Source organism: Martes martes, assembly GCF_963455335.1.
Source record: "Martes martes genome assembly, chromosome: 8".
In the NCBI taxonomy this organism is placed as follows: Eukaryota; Metazoa; Chordata; class Mammalia; order Carnivora; family Mustelidae; genus Martes; species Martes martes.
Window position 1 is genome coordinate 111,209,401 of NC_137895.1, and position 18,463 is coordinate 111,227,863.

At 37.1% G+C, this 18,463-nt stretch overlaps 1 protein-coding gene across 30 annotated transcripts in view; it reads left to right on the plus strand.

Moving 5' to 3' along the window:
* PARD3 (par-3 family cell polarity regulator) overlaps nt 1-18,463 on the plus strand; it is a 655,030-nt gene that overhangs the window by 294,661 nt on the left and 341,906 nt on the right. For all 30 annotated transcript variants that reach the window (XM_080812103.1, XM_080812093.1, XM_080812097.1 and 27 more), the window contains exon 4: nt 2,042-2,220. In XM_080812103.1, coding sequence (XP_080668229.1) covers nt 2,042-2,220 — 179 coding nt within the window. The remainder of the gene's footprint in view (nt 1-2,041; nt 2,221-18,463) is intronic.

Here is an 18,463-nt window from a genome sequence, read left to right on the forward strand (position 1 = left end):
CCAGTAATTGGAAAGCAACAGAACTCATATCCAAGAATCAGTATTATAATTGGCCAGAACTGTTTTATTCTTCCCCCTCCTTTTTTTGGTTTTCTGCTAACATTTTTGATTTGATGAATCTGGGAGCAATTTTATTATTTGGGAGGGAAGTCTTTTTTATAGCAAGAGAATTGAAGTGTTAACACACATAGATGTGTATTTTTGTGAACTTGTTTTGAGAATGACTGTATAGTTCTTGGTGTGTTTTATTTTTGGGTGCAATATATAAGTGGTAAGGGCCATCACAAGACGTTTTTTTCTTTTTTTAAGATTTAATTTATTTATTTGACAGAGAGAGAGATCACAGGTAGGCAGAGAGGCAGGCAGAGAGAGAGGGGGAAGCAGGCTCCCCACTGAGCAGAGACACCGATGAGGGGCTCGATCCCAGGACCCTGAGATCATGACCTGAGCCGAAAGCAGAGGCTTAACCCACTGAGCCACCCAGGTGCCCCAAGAGTTTTTTGCTTATGCTTAAAAATTGGCCATGATTCTTCTGTATAATTTTCATGTGTGTGTTTCTCCCAGGAAATTAAGATAACTACTAACAATATTAAATGTTCAGCATATTTTTTTTCTGGTAGTATTACTCAGGCTTTCTTACTATCAAATCCTTATGATGTAGAAGCACATGTTAAAAGCAATATTATATTTATATGCTTCTGTTTCCTCTGATCATTTCTAATTTGCTTTAACATCTTTCAGACTATTGGAGTAGCAGTGGTTTAAATATCATCTTCAGTGTGTAGAGTCTGTTTTCAGTTGAGCGTCCTCTAGGACCGTTAATTAATGCATCAGTGTTCCAAAAATGTTTTTCGTGGAGTAAGTGATGGATTTATTTCACCCTTAAAGCTGTTTTGTTAGAGACTATTTATTGATTTATTTATTAGAGAGGGAGAGAGTTTGGGGGAAGGGGCTGAGGGAGAGAGAATTTTCAGCAGGCTCCATGCGCAGGGCAGAGCCCCACGGGGGATTAGTCTCATGACCCTGAAATCCTGACCTGAACCAAAACCAGAAGTCTGATGCTTAACTGACTGAGCCACCCAGGCACCCCTGTTAGAGATTTTTTAAGAAATATATGCCTTGCATTCTAGTTTTTAAAAACAGGCTGTCTGTAACATAATCTAAATTTTTTGTCTTATATTTATTAATTTTTGAGTGATTTTGCTTAGTTGATGAGTGGAGTTTTGGGTTTTGATTTTCAGTGTTAACAGACTCATGTGCTTTTGTTCTTAGGTCTGGTTTTATAGTTCTGTTCCTTCTCTCCTTTACCAATGATTGTATCTTTTCAGATATGCTCAGGGCTATTGATACAAATATTCACCTGAGTTTGTTAATGACTGTGTGAGAGCAGTTGCAAACAGATTCCTCTTTTATGTGAATACAGTTGCTGAAACACTGTCTTTCATAAATCCTGTATGTGAGTATATGCCAGACTCTACCTGCATATTAGCACATTACTTTCAAGATTTCTATTATCTTAAAAATAAGAAATGTGTTTGTGCTCTGCATTTTCAGATAGTACTTCTTTGAACAAAATAATTACCTTATTTAGCAGAATTCCTAAATAGATGAGCCAGGAATTAGATTGTGTATTTTTAATCCCAATACGGTTTAAAGTTAGATAGAATTTGTTCCATGGCTCACATCGTTATTTACATTTTAGAATACGTACAATATGTATTATTAGAGAGCGTGCGTGCCTGCATGAGCACGAGGGGCAGAGGGAGCGAGGGAGAGAGAATCTCAAGCAGACTCGTCGCTCAGAGGAGTGGGGCTCGATCTCACAACCTTGACATCACAACCTGAGCCAAAACCAAACCTGAGTCCAACACTGTCAACTGCACCACCCAGGTGCCCCTGTATGAAATTTTTATTTAAAAATACTGGGATAATAGACTGGTGACCCACTGTCACCTTAAGTGTTACTCTGCCTTTATCCTAACATGTAGTTTTCAGACATGAGTTACTTTTTAAAAAATATAATGCTTTTTTGTATTTATAGATATGCCTCTTCATGTCCGACGAAGCAGTGACCCAGCTTTAATTGGCCTTTCAACTTCCATTAGTGATAATAATTTTTCTTCTGAAGAGCCTTCACGGAAAAACCCCACACGTTGGTCAACAACAGCTGGCTTCCTTAAGCAAAACACTGCTGGTAGCCCTAAAACCTGTGACAGGAAGGTAACCATTTCTGTTTTGTGTCTTCTTCGTGTCAGTGGTGAATGTCAACTGCTGACTGGGTCCTTTGCTTCTAGCCCATCTTCTCTGTGGCCCTTTGTGTGTGTGCGTGTGTGCGTGTGTGTCACTCTTCCCTCAAAGTTTAGATGACTTCCTATTTAAATTGCCCTTACATTTTATAGTAAAATTCATGCTATGTATTTATTTGTTTATCCATTTTTAATAGATAATGTATTTATGATTAACAGTGAAGACTTTTTTGACTTGAAATGTATACAAGTAAAGTCCCTCACCTACTTTGTCTCCTAGTCGCCCTCTTTCTCTTCAGGGGCAGTCTCCTTACTAGCCTTTTGCATGTCCTTGCAAAGATGTGTTACACATGTGTGAGCAGATACTCATATTGGTTCCTGAGGTACATTAAAGAAATTACAGCATTATGGACTTTTAAGGATAAAGGTAGAATCCATAGTCTAACTTCTCTATTGATAATTTTTTCTTCCTAGAGAAAGGAAGTGTACTGCCTAGTCTTAATAACATTTTCTTCTTTGAGCCAATTTAGTTCAGTCCATGACCTAATTTATTTAGTCTAAAAGAATAAACTTTATTCTATTTTTTCAATTTGTTTCTTAATGTTCTTTGTCCTATATTCCTACAGAGCCCTTATCATCCCTTTCTGTTATATCTCTGTCCTTTCACTCAGTGAGCTTGAAGCTGTGTTTGTTATTTTCATTGCTGAATCTATAGAGTCTCAGTAAACATCTATTGAATGAGTTAATATTTTTTTCAATGCAGCAGTAATTGAGCACCATGTGTATGTTGAACTGTACTAATAACATATTAATATGGAAGTGAGTATAGCTTGATGTTTGATTGATTTATCCTTTGCATTTATGGGAAAGTACCTGTTTTAAAATGTCTTTACTTGTTGCATTTCTACGAACACTCATTTGTAGTAGTTCATTTCGGGGGGGAAAAAAATACAGAGAACACCTAGAGTACTTTAACTGAGAAGAATCTTCCAGGAAAGATTTCACTTCTCTGAAATATTTCATTATGTATTTGATGAGGAATCAAGTTGGAGTGTCTTCTCATTGAGATTAGCTTGGAATTTTAGCATGCTTGACCATGAAGTAAACCATCCAAAGAAGCAGAATCCAACTTATGAATAAGCCTCATGACATTTAATTTGTGTTCAGAATATATTTAATTTACATGGGTATTTAGAAGTGTATAAACAAGTAAAGTTGACAGTTTAAAAAAAGCACTATTAGAAAGGTTTTCACATGATTTAAGGATAGTGCGTCCGAAGTCATTGAGGTAATCAGGGTTTTCTTTCTAATTCCTTCAACATCCTGGGTAGGTGAGTCAGCTTCAGTTGCACAAACAGAACCACAGTGGCTATTTTAAACATCAACGAACAAACGAACTTAATACTTAGAATTGGAGTCTCAGAAAATCATTGGAAGAGCTTGAAGAGCAGGCCGTAGGCTGGACCTCTTCAAGGACTTCCCGAAGCATGCAGTCCTGCGCACCTGCCTAGGAAGGAAGTGACCTGGGGTCCTTCCCCTGCATCTGCCCACCCGACGCTAACACCCTGTCTCCAGGTGTGCTCACCCTGCCGCTTGCCACTTGTGAAGCTGGGAACTGAACCCAGAAATGCCTCAGCAGCCTCCATTCTCTCCATCAGCAGCCCAGGACTGTTCTTCCCTCTTCCACAACCACCATCTTCCACAACCGGCTCTTGTGTCCAGATGCGTAGAACGCTGTTTGCCTCTGGATCCTTACCTGCAGGGGAGGTTTAGGAAGTCAACTTTAGCCTTCCAGCTGCAGCAGAGGGAGGCAAGCTACCAGAGGACTGTAAGGCACCCTGCCAGTGACTCACCTCACTGAGTTTTTGTTCTAAATAACATATATCAGCGCCTGGGTGGCTCAGTCGGTTGGGGGGCTGCCTTCAGCTCAGGTCCTAGGATTGATGATGATCTCAGGGTCCTGGGGTTGAGTCCCACATTGGGCTCCCCACTTGGCGGGGAGTCTGCTTCCCCTTCTCCCTCTGCCCACTGCTCCCCCTGCTTGTAATCTCCTCTCCCTCTCTCTTTCAAATAAGTAAATAAAAATCTTTTAAAAAATAACATATATCTATCATTGTAAAAAAATTTGGGAAACTAGTGCAATACACAGTTAAATTATTTATAATGCTAAAATTCAGCAACACCTAGTGTCAAGATAATAAGGAATATGTACACATGGCACATACACATACTGTCACACACACATACATACCCACACAAGAGTTGGAGTCATACTGTGTCAACATACTTGGCATCTTTATTATTTCTACTTTGTTGCATATCAGGGATTTCTCCTGGTGTGAATTCTGTTGGAAAATATATATGTTTAGTGGGGCAGGGGGCAGAAGGAGAGAAGGAATTTAAGCAGGCTCTATGCCCAGTGTGGAGCCCAACTTGGGGCTCGGTCTCACAACCTTGAGATCATGATCTGAACCAAAATCAAGACTCAGATGCTTAACTGACTGAGCCACCCAGGCGCCCCCCTGAAAAATATTTTTAATGGATGCAGAATATATCATTGTAGAATATAATTTATCATTCTCTTATTGTTGGACATTTATTTATACTATTTTCATTTTTTTTCACATTATAAGTGTTGTGAGACAAATTTGAATGTAGTTTTGTTTTTAAAAATGGTTATCCATTCAATAAGCTTTTTCCCATGTGAAACAGTATTTAATGTAGCCAAATGCCCACTCTTTCTCACTGGAAAGACCTCAAATTCCATATACATCTTTAGATGAAATCATGTTCACATACAATGCACATAAAGGATAATACATAATGAATTTGCCCTTTGAATTATCTGTGGCTTTACTTTCCAAGTACCCATTTCCTAAGCTTGCTGTCAAAATTTTGAGCTGTTTATATGAAAATCTGAGAGATTCTCTTTTTTGTATGTATATATCAGACTAAATGCTATCTTATGTTCATTTATAAAATGATGTCCTGTATTTTCAGTATTCAGAACGGGTGCTTGGAGGAAAGTATACATGGCTGATCAGTATTAACTTGATTTCCTTCTCTTGAGGCATGAGAGCTTGCCTATGCTGGGTGATCTTAAGATGCTATACATTTTTATGAATATGTAGTGGTTTAGGTTTTCTGTACAAATGCATGGAAATAGAGGAGTTAAGGATTCACAGTCTTGTGATGCATTGATCTCTAATAGATAAAATAAGTTGACATTTTTCTGTAACTCATCAACATAGTTAAGTGATCTCTATTTTTCTAAGTTGATGAGCAAAACACACAGTTTTGGAATGATGTCACCAGTCAGTTGAAATCTCTTATTTCTGAACGAGGCAGTTCCATTCAGGTGTGTTAGAGTGCTACTGTGTTGAACTCGCTCCTGTGGCTGAAAACCGAGGTGGGAGGTGGAGTCTTCCCAGTTCATGTAGTTATTACACTACTAAATTAGAGGGCAACGTAGACAGATTTTGGTGCAACGAAACCAGGTGAGAGCTTGGAGAGACCAAGGGTTCTATGGGCTTCTGGATTTCTTATGGTTCTTCATTCTTTAATTTAGAAGTGAGATGTAGAGTAGAAGAGAGTCTTGGCTTTTTAAAAAAGTTCCTTGGAGCATTGACTCACTCCTGTTGCCCGGCACTTTGTGGCTGACTGCCTTTTCCAGCTCTTTTAGAGAACATTTTTTACTCACACTTAGCATGGAACGTATATTGCTAGAAAATGTATTTTCATTTGAGATTTTGCACGTGCTTAATATTTCATCTTAGGAAATAGTATTTCAATCAGTGTGAACACTTAAATCATTTTGCCACCTCTTTGGTCATCCTTATTAAGTCATTGTCCCTGCAAATAAAGTCTAACTAGTATGTGGAGAGCATTTGATTCATTCCATCAAGAACAATGTAATGAGGCACTTATCAGAATCAGCCAGCCGTGAAGTTTCAAGGATAAAGTCTGTGCATTATTTCATTGTGTACTCGTTGTAAGCCATTATTCCTTTCCCCCAAAGACTAAGAGCTGTTGCTTTTCTAAGTTATCTGTCCCTTTCACCAACCCCCTTCCCTGCCCCACCAAAGAAAATTGATAAAGGTAGATGAAAACAAAGGTAGCATTAAGAACATATCTTGAGGGGCGCCTGGGTGGCTCAGTGGGTTAAAGCCTGTGCGTTTGGCTCAGGTCATGATCCCAGGGTCCTGGGATCTAGCCCCACATTGGGCTCTCTGCTTAGCAGGGAGCCTGCTTCCCCCCTCTCTCTGCCTGCCTCTCTGCCTACTTGTGATCTCTGTCAAATAAATGAATAAAATCTTAAAAAAAAAAAAACATATCTTGATGTAAGGGGAAGAAAGTCATAAGACGACATTTTATATTAGCATCAGTGTCTTGTAAATTTTTATTTTTAAAGTTCTTAAGAGACCTTAGAATATTTCTGACACCCTGGATTTATTATTTCTTAGTTGCTTGACATGTTTGGTATCTGTCCAGTACTCCTCATATACACAAGCTCCTGGAAGAGTTGCTGTCTTAATTGTCTTTGTCATCTTTTTTTCTGTTAATTAGAAGAGTTAGGAGATATTTCTTCTAACTTTAGAAAAATATTTACAGGAACATTTTTGTAGTATATTTTAAGATTCCCCCCATAGTCTTTTCCTTATAATACTACTATTTGCTCTTTGCATTTATAAAGTAGTGAAAAGTATAAAGAAGCAAGTAAGTAATTTGGATGGTGTAGATAAGTGTTATTGACAGTTTGGTGTATTAACTTGGGACTCTGGAGCAGAGCTCTGTATAGTTGGTGGCTGTCCCTGTTACCAGTGGGGAATCATCCAATGAGTATGGTTTAATTTCTTGACTTTTTCTAATCTTGTCTTTTATTGAGAACATTTTCCCATGTCTCATAAATATAGATAGCTTGCATAATGTTCTTTTATCTGATTTTTTTTTGTAGTTGGTGTTTATTATTTTATTTGGTGACTTTCCTGTTGCTTGACATTTATACTTTGCCAATTTCTTTTTGGCTCTAATAAGTAACCTTTAGAAGTACCCTTCAGAAAAGATCCTAATATATTAATTTATATTGACATCTCTGATTATTTTCTTAGAACAGATTCCTGAAGTAGACTTATTTGACCAAGGGAATGGATATTTTTAAAGCTACTGATAATTGTCTCTCATACGTTCATGACTAATAAAGTGTGAAGTACTTATGTTGTATAAAGCACTGTGAGGAGGCCCAGATGGAGTGAGCTGTGCGATGAGGGGGAGGATAAAGAAAAAGAAGCAAGTGGTACTGTTCCTGAGTTCTGGAACTTACTGTCGTACTATAGACTTCAATGGCTCCCATTTGGCTCTGCATCGGAATCACCTGTGAACTTTAAAAAGATGAACTACACTTGTAGCGATGGATTCATTTACCTATTTCAGGAGATTTGTGTGTTTACTTAAAGCTGCTTTACTGACTTCAGGGCACAGTCTTTTTTTTGAGAACTGAAGTCCAGCTGAAAAGGAAGTGTGTTTGTTTGCCTGCTAAGAGAAGGTAAATAAGAATATTATGGCTATTTTGAGATGTCTTCTTTTAGGCTAATTTTCCTATCATCGCAGAGTAGAATCTGGAACATTTACCGCATTTAGTTTTGTGATATTTCACTTCTCATACTTAGATTGCTCAAATTTATCATTTTAAATCAAAAGTCCATTAAAATGAAATTTTTTTAGAGTTTTATTTTTTATTTTATTTTATTTTTTTAGAGTTTTAAATAAAAGTATTATAACAACCTGCTGCGATGTTGGGTCCTATCCTGTCAGTGCCAAACTAGAATAGGACGTATCTTTTCTAAATAGAAGCTCTGATGTAAATAGTGTACCTGTCTATTGTTCCTTGGCATATTGTCCTCCACCCCCAGTCTTAGTTGAAAGTGCATTTCAATACATCGGGTCAAGGCACCATGTTCCCATTATCATGTGTGAAGTCACCAATGCTAATTCAGGCACAAGGGACTTCCAGAAAGTGCCTACTCCTTGTTTTATTCAGTCAGAAAACTTTGGCAGTTTCTATGCTGACAGTGTATTAGTTAACATTGGCTCCTACTTCATGATACTCTAAAATAGCCGCTTGCTTGCTCATTCATTCATTCATTCATTTTTTACAGAGTTGTAGTCTGTGTTTACCTATTTATTTGCTTCCTCATCCCCCTTCTCAACCATTTGGCTTCGGAGTCTCTGCTTCTCCTTTGTGCTTTGTAATGGATACAGCCAGTCATATTGGTACATTTGAGTATGCTATTTAATTTTTAAGCTAGTATGTTTGACCTATTATTATTATTAGTAGTAGTGTGTTTGACTATTGAAAAACGTTGTCTATCTTTTGTCATTTGTGAGCCAGTCGTAGATGTTAGCTAGTTACAGTAATCATCTAAAAACCTCAAAGGATGAGCTGAGATCATCCCCTAAAACCACATGTTTCCTCTGCGAGAGACCTATAGCTATGTTTAATTTTCTGGGGCATTAGCTTCAAGGGAGATCCAACTGAGACTTAAATGTTAGACTGTTCTACTGCAACATTTGTATTTCCCGTTAAAGGCCTCTGAAACTATAAATTTCACCCCTTCTATTTTGCATATTAAAAGATCTTCATTTGATTGCAGTACAGTTGTGTGCTTTTAGTAAGTGATGGTTATAATCATTTCTACAATAGGCCGGCTTCAGCTGCCAAGCTCACCTAGTAAGAGTTGTTAATAACCTTGGTCTCATCTATTTCTGTGTCACAGGTAGGGATATAATCTATCTTCACTTGCTTTGAATATTATAATTTGTGTTCAAAGTTATAAAATCCTAAGGTGCTATTGAGAGAATTTTTGAGCCTGGATGTGGTTATTTTTAGAGTTCACAAACCATTTCAGAAACATAAACCAAAGTAATGTGAAAATCTTTATTGAGTACCCTCAAAGTTACATAGAGTAGAGAGGGAAATGAATGTGTTACACCTGTTTTTCTTGACTTGGGGGGAGAGAACTGGGAAATGACATTGATTGAATTATATTGAACAAACATTTGCATGGCTTTTATACACTTAAAAATATTTTGGCCTTATTTCATCTTTTTAACTTTGTTTTTGTGTTTAATCTTTCATACATTAGCTTATAAGCCTACTTCCTTCAAGTCACACAGTTAGATGTAGTCACTTCAGGTCCTGCTGTTAACAGCAAAAGTAGAAGATGGGCCCACCCAGGGCCAGAGCCCCCTGCCACTTGCATTCTCCCTGCTCTGGCAAACTTGGTTTTAATTTGCATGGATTCCAGGTGCCCTTGTGTTCCCATCCGCCTTTAGAGAACTGCATTTCAGTCAAGGTTTTTTACAGTGTGGGGGTAGAAGTGGTTTCCATTGATCTCATCCCTAAACTGTATCCATTTTTGAGGTTTTTTATATTTTCACATAATCATAGCCACGTTGTCTTGAGTACTTCTTGTCAGAGAATGTGCTTGGTGTGTTATATGTTATATCTCATTTAATCCCCCTCTACTGTAGAAGTGTGGTTGCTGTTCCCATTTTATTGATGAAGAGGTAAAACCTTCAAGAGTTTAAATAGGTCACCTAATAGTTAAACCAACTGTTCAGTGATAAAGTTGTGATATGAATCTCGATTTTGCAGTTTCAGATTCTGCTTTTGACAAGTATCCTCCCATATCCCAACATGCTTATAGACTTTATACACTGCCCAGTTATTTAAATTTTTTTTTATTTTTTAAAGATTTACTTATTTATTTAGAGAGTGTGCGTGCATGCCTGCATGAGCAGGGAGGTGCAGAGGAAGAGGAAGAGAGAATCCCTGTGCTGAGGGCAGAGTCTGACTCGCAGCGGATCCCAGGACCCTAAAATCATGACCTGAGCCAAAATCAGAGAGTCGGACAATTAACCGACTGAGCCACCCAGGGGCCCCTGCCAATGTTCATTTAGTTGAACAATTTAAACTGTAAAATATTTCACAATAACCTTTTTATTTTTATCTCCTCTACGTCTTTCTGTTATACATGAATATAAGAATAATGAGCATGTGGGGCACCTGGGTGGCTCAGTGGGTTAAAGCCTATGCCTTCTGATCAGGTCATGATCCCAGGGTCCTGGGATCGAGCCCTACATTGGGCTCTCTGCTCAGCAGGGAGCCTGCTTCCTCCTCTCTCTCTGCCTGCCTCTCTGCCTATTTGTGATCTCTGTCTGTCAAATAAATAAATAAAAAATCTTAAAAAAAAAAGAAAATGAGCATGTGTTTATTATTAGAACTGGCATATTTTGTTAAAACCTCACCAAGTCTATATTATATCTTAACATCTTAGTCTTAAGTAAAAGTATGCTGGCTTCATGAATATTTGTACTAATAATGTGATTATGTTAACTGATCTCTATTTCTGCCCCTTTTTTGAGGAATTCTTTTTGTTCATCTATTTTCTCTAATCCATGTGTTTGATATTATTATTATTGAGAATTTATATATTTGGCCTTCTTCTTGATATTTTATGTGCATTAGTGACAGCAGAGTAAATAAAGTTATAGTTGGACTATAATCCAAAAACCAAAATAAATATCCATAAGACTATACTGATACTAATAAATGACTGAATAAAAAGTGAATGGGAAAAAAAGGGACAAATTTTCTTACAGAAGAATTCTAAATAGTAGAAGTAATATGTCCCCCTCCAGAAGGTAGGGATTTTAATTCCCCTCTTCTTGAGGATTGGCTGTACGAAATACTTGTTTCCTAAGAAGAGAGGAGGGAGTGTGAAAAATACTAACTTTATAGTGGAGAAGTGACAGACTTTCCTGAACCAAGTGACCAAGGTTAATATCACTAATGATAAGTCATGGTGATATCATGAGCCCTTGAAATGGTACAATGGCATGGGCATTTCACCTCAGTGGAGTTTTCCCCAGAACTCATAATTCCGGTTTAATCGTAAGGAATCTCAAGACAAACCAAAACTGAGGGACATTGTATGAGGTACCTCACCAGTATTCTTCAAGAATATTGTGGTCATTAAAAAAAATTAGGAAAGACTGAAAAACTGTCCCAGGTCAGAGGAGATTAAGGGGATGTGAGGATTTAATAACGATTTGGGATCCTGGCATGAAACAAGGGCATTAGTGGGGGTTGGGGGGAACAGATGGATTGCAAACACATCTGTTAGTGTAGTTAATAGTATTGTAACAGTGTGGATTTCTTAGTTTGGACAACTATACCAAGGTTATGTAAATGTTAACATTGGAGGAAGTTGGGTGAAGAGTGGGTAGGAACTCTGTACTATTTTCGCAACTTTTTAGTAAATCTCAATTTTTTTCCATCCCAAGAAGTTCTTTAAAACCCAGCTTTCCAAGGCACATTGTGTCACCCACATTTTGGGCTGAGAATTAGGGATGGCAGTTCAGGCCCAGGTGCCTGGCAAGTGTGGAACCAGGACTCAGCCACGGGTCTCTGTGAACCCTTGAGCACACCTGGTCATTGTCAGAGATGTATTTTTTCTCTTTGGAAATGAGTTCTTTTTTAAAAAAAAAGGTTTTATTTATTTATTTGACAGACAGAGATCACAAGTAGGCAGAGAGGCAGGCAGAGAGAGAGGGGGAAGCAGGCTCCCTGCTGAGCAGAGAACGTGATTTGGGGCTCGATCCCAGGACCTTGAGATCATGACCTGAGCCGAAGGCAGAGGCTTAACCCACTGAGCCACCCAAGCGCCCATGGAAATGAGTTCTAATGAAAACTTTTCAACTGATTTTATTACTACTGATTGATGGTTGGTAGCCTTCCCTATGACAGGACTGAATTTGAGAAATGCTTACCATTCTTACACCTGCTGCATTCTCATGGCTGGGTACTCCCACTCGTGTCGTTAATTTTTGTCGAGTCATCCTGCTGCAACAGCTGTTTTGTTGTCCCTTTATTCAAATTGTTAAGGTTTTGAGGGGGAGACAGAAGGGGGCTTCAACAAGAAGTATTCCAAATTTTCTGGAATCATGTTTTCTAAAGTTATGATTTTCAGTCATTATTCAGGGAGAAAAATAGATTCCTTGAAAATTAATATCCAGCTTAGAGAACATGATTTTTCTGCTGATAGGAGAGAAGGACTTAATTCTTTAGAAGTTTGAGCTATCAATTTCTTTATGGTAAATGCTTTTTGTGTGGAGATGGAATTCTCCAGAAAAGTCATTATGATTGTATGAGGAGCATAAATAGGATGGGATTTTGATAAGTGAAAATATTTTTTCTTCGTTTTCAAGAATCTGCGGAGATGATTTACCTGAGAAGGCAATTTCACAAGTAAGGGGAAAACGTTAAGAAAGTCAAATCGTCAACTGTACCTAGGGATTTGCACAGAAATTACTCAGTTGTTTTGTTAATCTACTGAGTTCATTGAAGTTATGATTGTGCATCGAAAAATACAAGAAGGGAGTGCTAATATTTACATTGGCAGGCTAGTTACGTATGGTGCAAGTATCTTGATTTTTCAAGTTCTAGTGATTTCTTTGAATATATATATTGCTTTTAAATTAACATGAAGAACATTTAGGTAAATATAAAAAATTCATGTTGCACATTTAGATAATGTGTAAGATTGTAGATATTTTGGGATTAGGCAACTACTCTAAGTATTTTACTTTCTCCCTTTCATTCCCTGGCATCTGTTCCCTTCTTCTCTTGGTGTTGTGCAAATTGCTCCTGATGCAAAATGCTATTGTTATTTATAATTTTAGTTTGGCGATACAAACGTTTAGAGGTACATGTTTTTGAAAGAAAATGAAATGTGGATAGGTATTTCTTGCTGTCAAAATAAGAAATATGTAGCACTTTCTAAAATGTTTTAAAATTGTTTCAGATTTAAATTTGTTTTTCAGAGTCAAGCAGCATTAGTCAAATATTGCTCTTCATTTTTATTGTAGTTTTGGAAAATGAGCCAGGCTCTTCAAAATGTAACCTGACCTGAAATATTTATATTTTATTTTGTTCTCATACGCTTGCCTTTGTTGAAAGAGCAGGGTAGGGATGCCTGGGTGGCTCCATCTTCAACTTGGGTCATGATCCCAGGATCCTGGGATCGAGCCCCGTATCAGGCTCCCTGCTCGGCAGGAAGCCTGCTTCTCCCTCTCCCACTCCCCCTGCTTGTGTTCCTTCTCTCACTGTGTCTCTCCCTGTCAAATGAATTAAAAAAAAAAAAAAAAAAAAAAAGAACAGGGTAAAAAATGGTGGTCTCTTTTCTCCATTCCTTATACTTGCTGATTGTGGAATGCCTATGGCCATATGGCAATTGGGTGATGTTTTTGTTTTGTTTTTTTGTTTTCTGTTTTTGAGAGAGAGAGAGAGAGGGAGAGAGAATATGAATCCTAAGCAGGTTTCACACCCAGGGCAGAGCTGGATGGGGCTCTATCCCACAATCCTGAGATCATGAGTTGAGATCAAGAGTCTGGCACTTAACTGACTGAGCCACCGAGGTGCCCCAGTTATGTTGGTTTTTATGAAGTACTGTGCAAGAAATAAAATGGGAGCGCCTATTATCACTGCTTCCCTTGTAGTTATTTTCCTCAGTTCCTCAGAATCCAGATGGGGATAATGTTTTTGTAATTTGAAAAATACTGAACTATCCTTCCAGGCTACCTTCTCCTTATGCTCTTATTGATGTTTTCAAAGGATAAAGGAGATAATCCCAGTTATACCTGGAAAGAGATTGTTTTAAAACCATTTAAATAAAAAAAAAAAAAAGATTTATTTGAGAGAGAGAAGGAGGGAATGTGTACGTGCACACATGTGCACGCCTGAGTGTGTAGGGGCGGAGAGGGAGAGAATCCTCAAACTGACTCCCTGCGGAGCGTGGAGCCGGACATGGGGCTCCGTCTTGAGATCTATGGGATCATAACCTGAGCTGAAACCAAGAGTCGGTCACTTAGGGATTGAGCCACCCAGGTGCCCCAATTTAAAACCATTTTAAAGCAAACATTTTACTCCTAATTATTCCTGAGACTAGGCCATGTTTATCAGTGAGCCAACCATCTCTCATGTAAATATAATTTGTGATACAAGATTATATATTGGCTTTGCCCTAGTTTATGTACAAGAACTCAAGGGATACTTTTCTGTTGGGAGGGGGTCATTTTGTGGGAATGGCTGGATCTCAGAAATTACCATCATTAATTACCCGGGTAAACCACGGTTCCTGGTTAGATCGCATGAGGGTTAGAATTCATTACTCAGACATTGGGCATTGAAATGGGTAGATACAACCCTGGGAACTGTTACTCACCCTCATCTCCACAGAACATTTGTTGCAACTTCTCTCAGCCTCTGTTTCTATTTTTTAAATGGTAAGAGGTTAAGCTGGATATTCTCTTAAATCCTTCCAGATTTAAAAATCTGTATCTAAAGTAAAGTATCTAAAGTTTTTCACGGTATTCTGAACTGTTGAGATGGATTAAAAACAATGGAAGAAAATAGGTTTAAATAAATAGCCTGAATGAGGCTGAGTTTTGCTGATCTCTTTCCTCTTAGATATCCTTGTCTGCTCCATGACCAGTTCTGGTGACTTCAGAGAAGTCTGTGCCCTCATGGTCACCTCTGGAAATGTCACGGCCTTTGTAAATTGGCCTGCATCTCTGTGAGATACTTGGCTGACTGGTTTTCATTTCAGATCCCTTAATGTTGATACCCAGCGCGGTCCGTGCTCTGGGGGTTATTTTTCTTATCTGATGTTACAGCAGTTACCGAGTTACTGGTCAGTTGCAAGTTGTGAGTAAAACTAAAATATTATACTTCTGGTTTTGTAGGCGTACCAACCAGAAGGATTTGCTCTGTGACAGGAAACTTACTTGCAAATTAATCATAATTTTCAAATGTGTACTTTCTGTAGCATTCCAAACAAGAATTTTTTCCCCTGGCATATTCAGCATTCTTGAGTGTCCCACTGATCTAAATGGAATTCTGTGATCTAGAAGCTACTGAACACATGTTGTAAAGACTGGCAAAGACAGATTTTTCAGGTCAGAATGAATTTTAAGAACTATGTACCTTTAATATTTCAAAGGGAAAAAAACTAGTAAAATTTTATGTACATTATACGTGTTTTGATTTTGTACATTAATAAAAATAAAATCTGCTTGGATAAATCATTTTCAATTTTTGCTGGTAGTTCTTCAAAATTTAAACTGAGTTTAGAATGGAAAAATAGAGGTATAAAAATAAACTATGTGTTAATGAAATTTGAGCTACAGAGGTACTCTCATAAATGTTTTGGCATTCAGAAATCTCTGCATTTTGATTTTTTTTCATTTTTTAATTTTTAAAAAGTTACAATATCAGTATAATCAATGTCTCATCACAAATTGTACCACACCTTAGTAGACTATCACTAATGATATATAGCCTACTAATAGAATTTTGACAGAAATGTATGGATGTTTGAATTTCCTCTTTGTCTTGTCATAGTTCTGTTCAGGAGTAAGAAAAATTTTTAGATACGGACTCCTTCTTTTATCTCTTTAGCCCTTTCATTAATGAATAAGAATGTGGAAGAAAGCAATTACCCAAAAGGAAAGTAGGAGATATCTATCTATCTACCCACCTACCAGTATTTATACTTATTTATATATGCAGGAATTACAGATAATATGGGCTTAGCTAATATGGGGATGAATTTCCTTGACCTCAGATCAATAACACAGGGGGCATTTCATGTAGGATATTGGTCACCATGGATTTCAAATAAAGTTCATTATACAGCCATGTGTCTAGGATTAAGTGGTGATAATACTGTGTTTGGATAAAACCCTGTGTTTCTTTATTTAAAAAAGTATATTAATAGGCATGTAGTTGGTTTAAATGGACAGGGATGGCCAAACCTTCATTTGCCTTCATTTACAGGTTGGTTATTGAATCTGTAATTTTTTGTGTGAGTCAGTTTATTCCCAATCCCATGTCTCTCTCTCTTTTTTTCTTTCACATTTATTAACTAGAGGATGATTTGAAGGTCAGAAAAGTAATTGATAAAAATCCTATTTACAGACCATTTTATGGTTGTTTTCTTCTGCTACGCGTTAGCCTTGGCATTGCTTCCAAGGTCATGCTCTGATATAGCCATCACAAGCACACAAGGTAAACTCTGGGCACAGAGACCAGAATGGGTCTGTTATATTGACTCAATAAATGTGATTACTGGTAATTTTAGCAAGCTTTATGTAATTAAAAAAAATTCTAAGCCATCATTACTAATTTCACTTCAGTCTTATAATTTCAAGTTAGACATCCTGAAAATAGTTTCTTTGGTGTCTGTGTATCATTTCTTAGGGAAATGATAACACAGAAAATTGAGTTCTCTTTGACTAGGATTGCTGAGTTGAAAAATAATTGTAAACTTAAAATCTGAAAACTGCATGGGAATATTTGAAACCATAGAATGCTTATATAGAGGGTACAAAAGTTAAATTTATATGCACTGAACGTTCAGTATGTCAAAATGACACAATTCCTAATGGTTTTTAAAAAGGTGTTTGGAATTTTTACATTGAAAAAAGTAGAGCTGTAGTTGGGTTTCTTAGACTAACATAGAATTATCTGGTACTTCTGTAACGTTCATGAAATATTCCTATATTTCTGCAACATAAGGATGTAGGCTTGCCAAGGAATCTGACCATCAGCTAAGTAGCTGTTTCTGAGAGATAAAGCTTTGGAGTTTCAGCTTAGTATGAAAGGAATAAGCTCCTATCCCAAGGCACTGGGTGGGTTCTGTGTGGTTTCTTTTTATTGAATTGTAATTGGCTTGGGGAGGAGTGATGGGGGAGAGAGGACAGTTACTTTCCCTATCCTGGAAGAGATTTACTGCATAACTAGGGTACTGCTACCAGGGAGCAGAAAATTAATATGCATTTCTCAGCCTGGGTGGCTTTTTGACACCTGATGATATGGCAGTACATTTATATGATAAGGAAAATCCCTGATCACAGCAGGAACATCTGTTTTTTTCTGGCAAGAGGGAAAGCAAAGCTGAATGGCTGTTTGGGACAGCCTCATGAGTGAAGGATTAAAATTGTAATTAAAAAAAAAAAAAGGAGAGTAATTCCTTATGGTATTTTTCTTATAAAAATTGTTAGATAAAGTAGTAGTGGCTTTACTATAATAGATTATTTCTTGTCATTAGCAAATTTAATAATCATTTGGATTTTGCATATTGGTACCACTGACAGATTTTCGTAAGTCTAATGAAAAAGATTTCTCTTTTTACTTTGAAGTTTACCAATATACAGAATGGAGGCATTAATTTGATCATAGAATGAAATAGATTTAAAGTCACATTCTCCAGTTTTGTTTTTTTTTTTTAAATAAATGCAGCTCTGACTTGTTATAGAAATATTAATGGCAAAGATTTTTGCTGGTTTGTTTTTTTTCTTTAGGTTAGAAAGTGTAGGTTTTTAAAATACATTTAACTTAAAAATGTTCACTTTTTTTGTAGGTGATGATAGTCTGATCCATTAAAAATGTAGATAATCTGCATAGACATATTAAGACTACCATTTTTTTGGTCATTGTTGTTGTTTATACATCTAAGGACCTTATTAGTTACAGACATTCCTTTCCTTCAAAAACAAATGAAGGAAATGCCTTCATACTTCGTCTTTAAAATTTTTTTAACTTTTATTTTTTATTTAAAAAATGGGAACATAGGAATGCAAATTCACAAATGAACTAAGAGAAAATTCTTTTCAAAAATAAATTAACATATATAATTTGGAAGAAAAAAAGCAGTATACTGTTTATCAATATGTCCTGTCAGGCACTCCCACTCAAAGTTCACATAGGCAATAAGTTTAGGTTCATTGCTAATCAGAATCAATGAGTTTGGGAATGTTTTGAGAAATGCTCATAAGATCTTTTGGAGTTCAGATATTTCAGTGTCCGTGCAATGCTTATAATGAGTTTTTTTTTTTAAATTTTTTAAAAATTTTTAAAATTTATTTTTATTTTTTTATAAACATATAATGTATTTTTATCCCCAGGGGTACAGGTCTGTGAATCACCAGGTTTACACACTTCACAGCACTCGCCATAGCACATACCCTCCCCAATGTCCATAACCCTACCCACCCGACCCCCATCCCCCCAGCAACCCTCAGTTTGTTTTGTGAGATTAAGAGTCACTTATAGTTTGTCTCCCTCCTGATCCCATCTTGTTTAATTTATTTTTCTC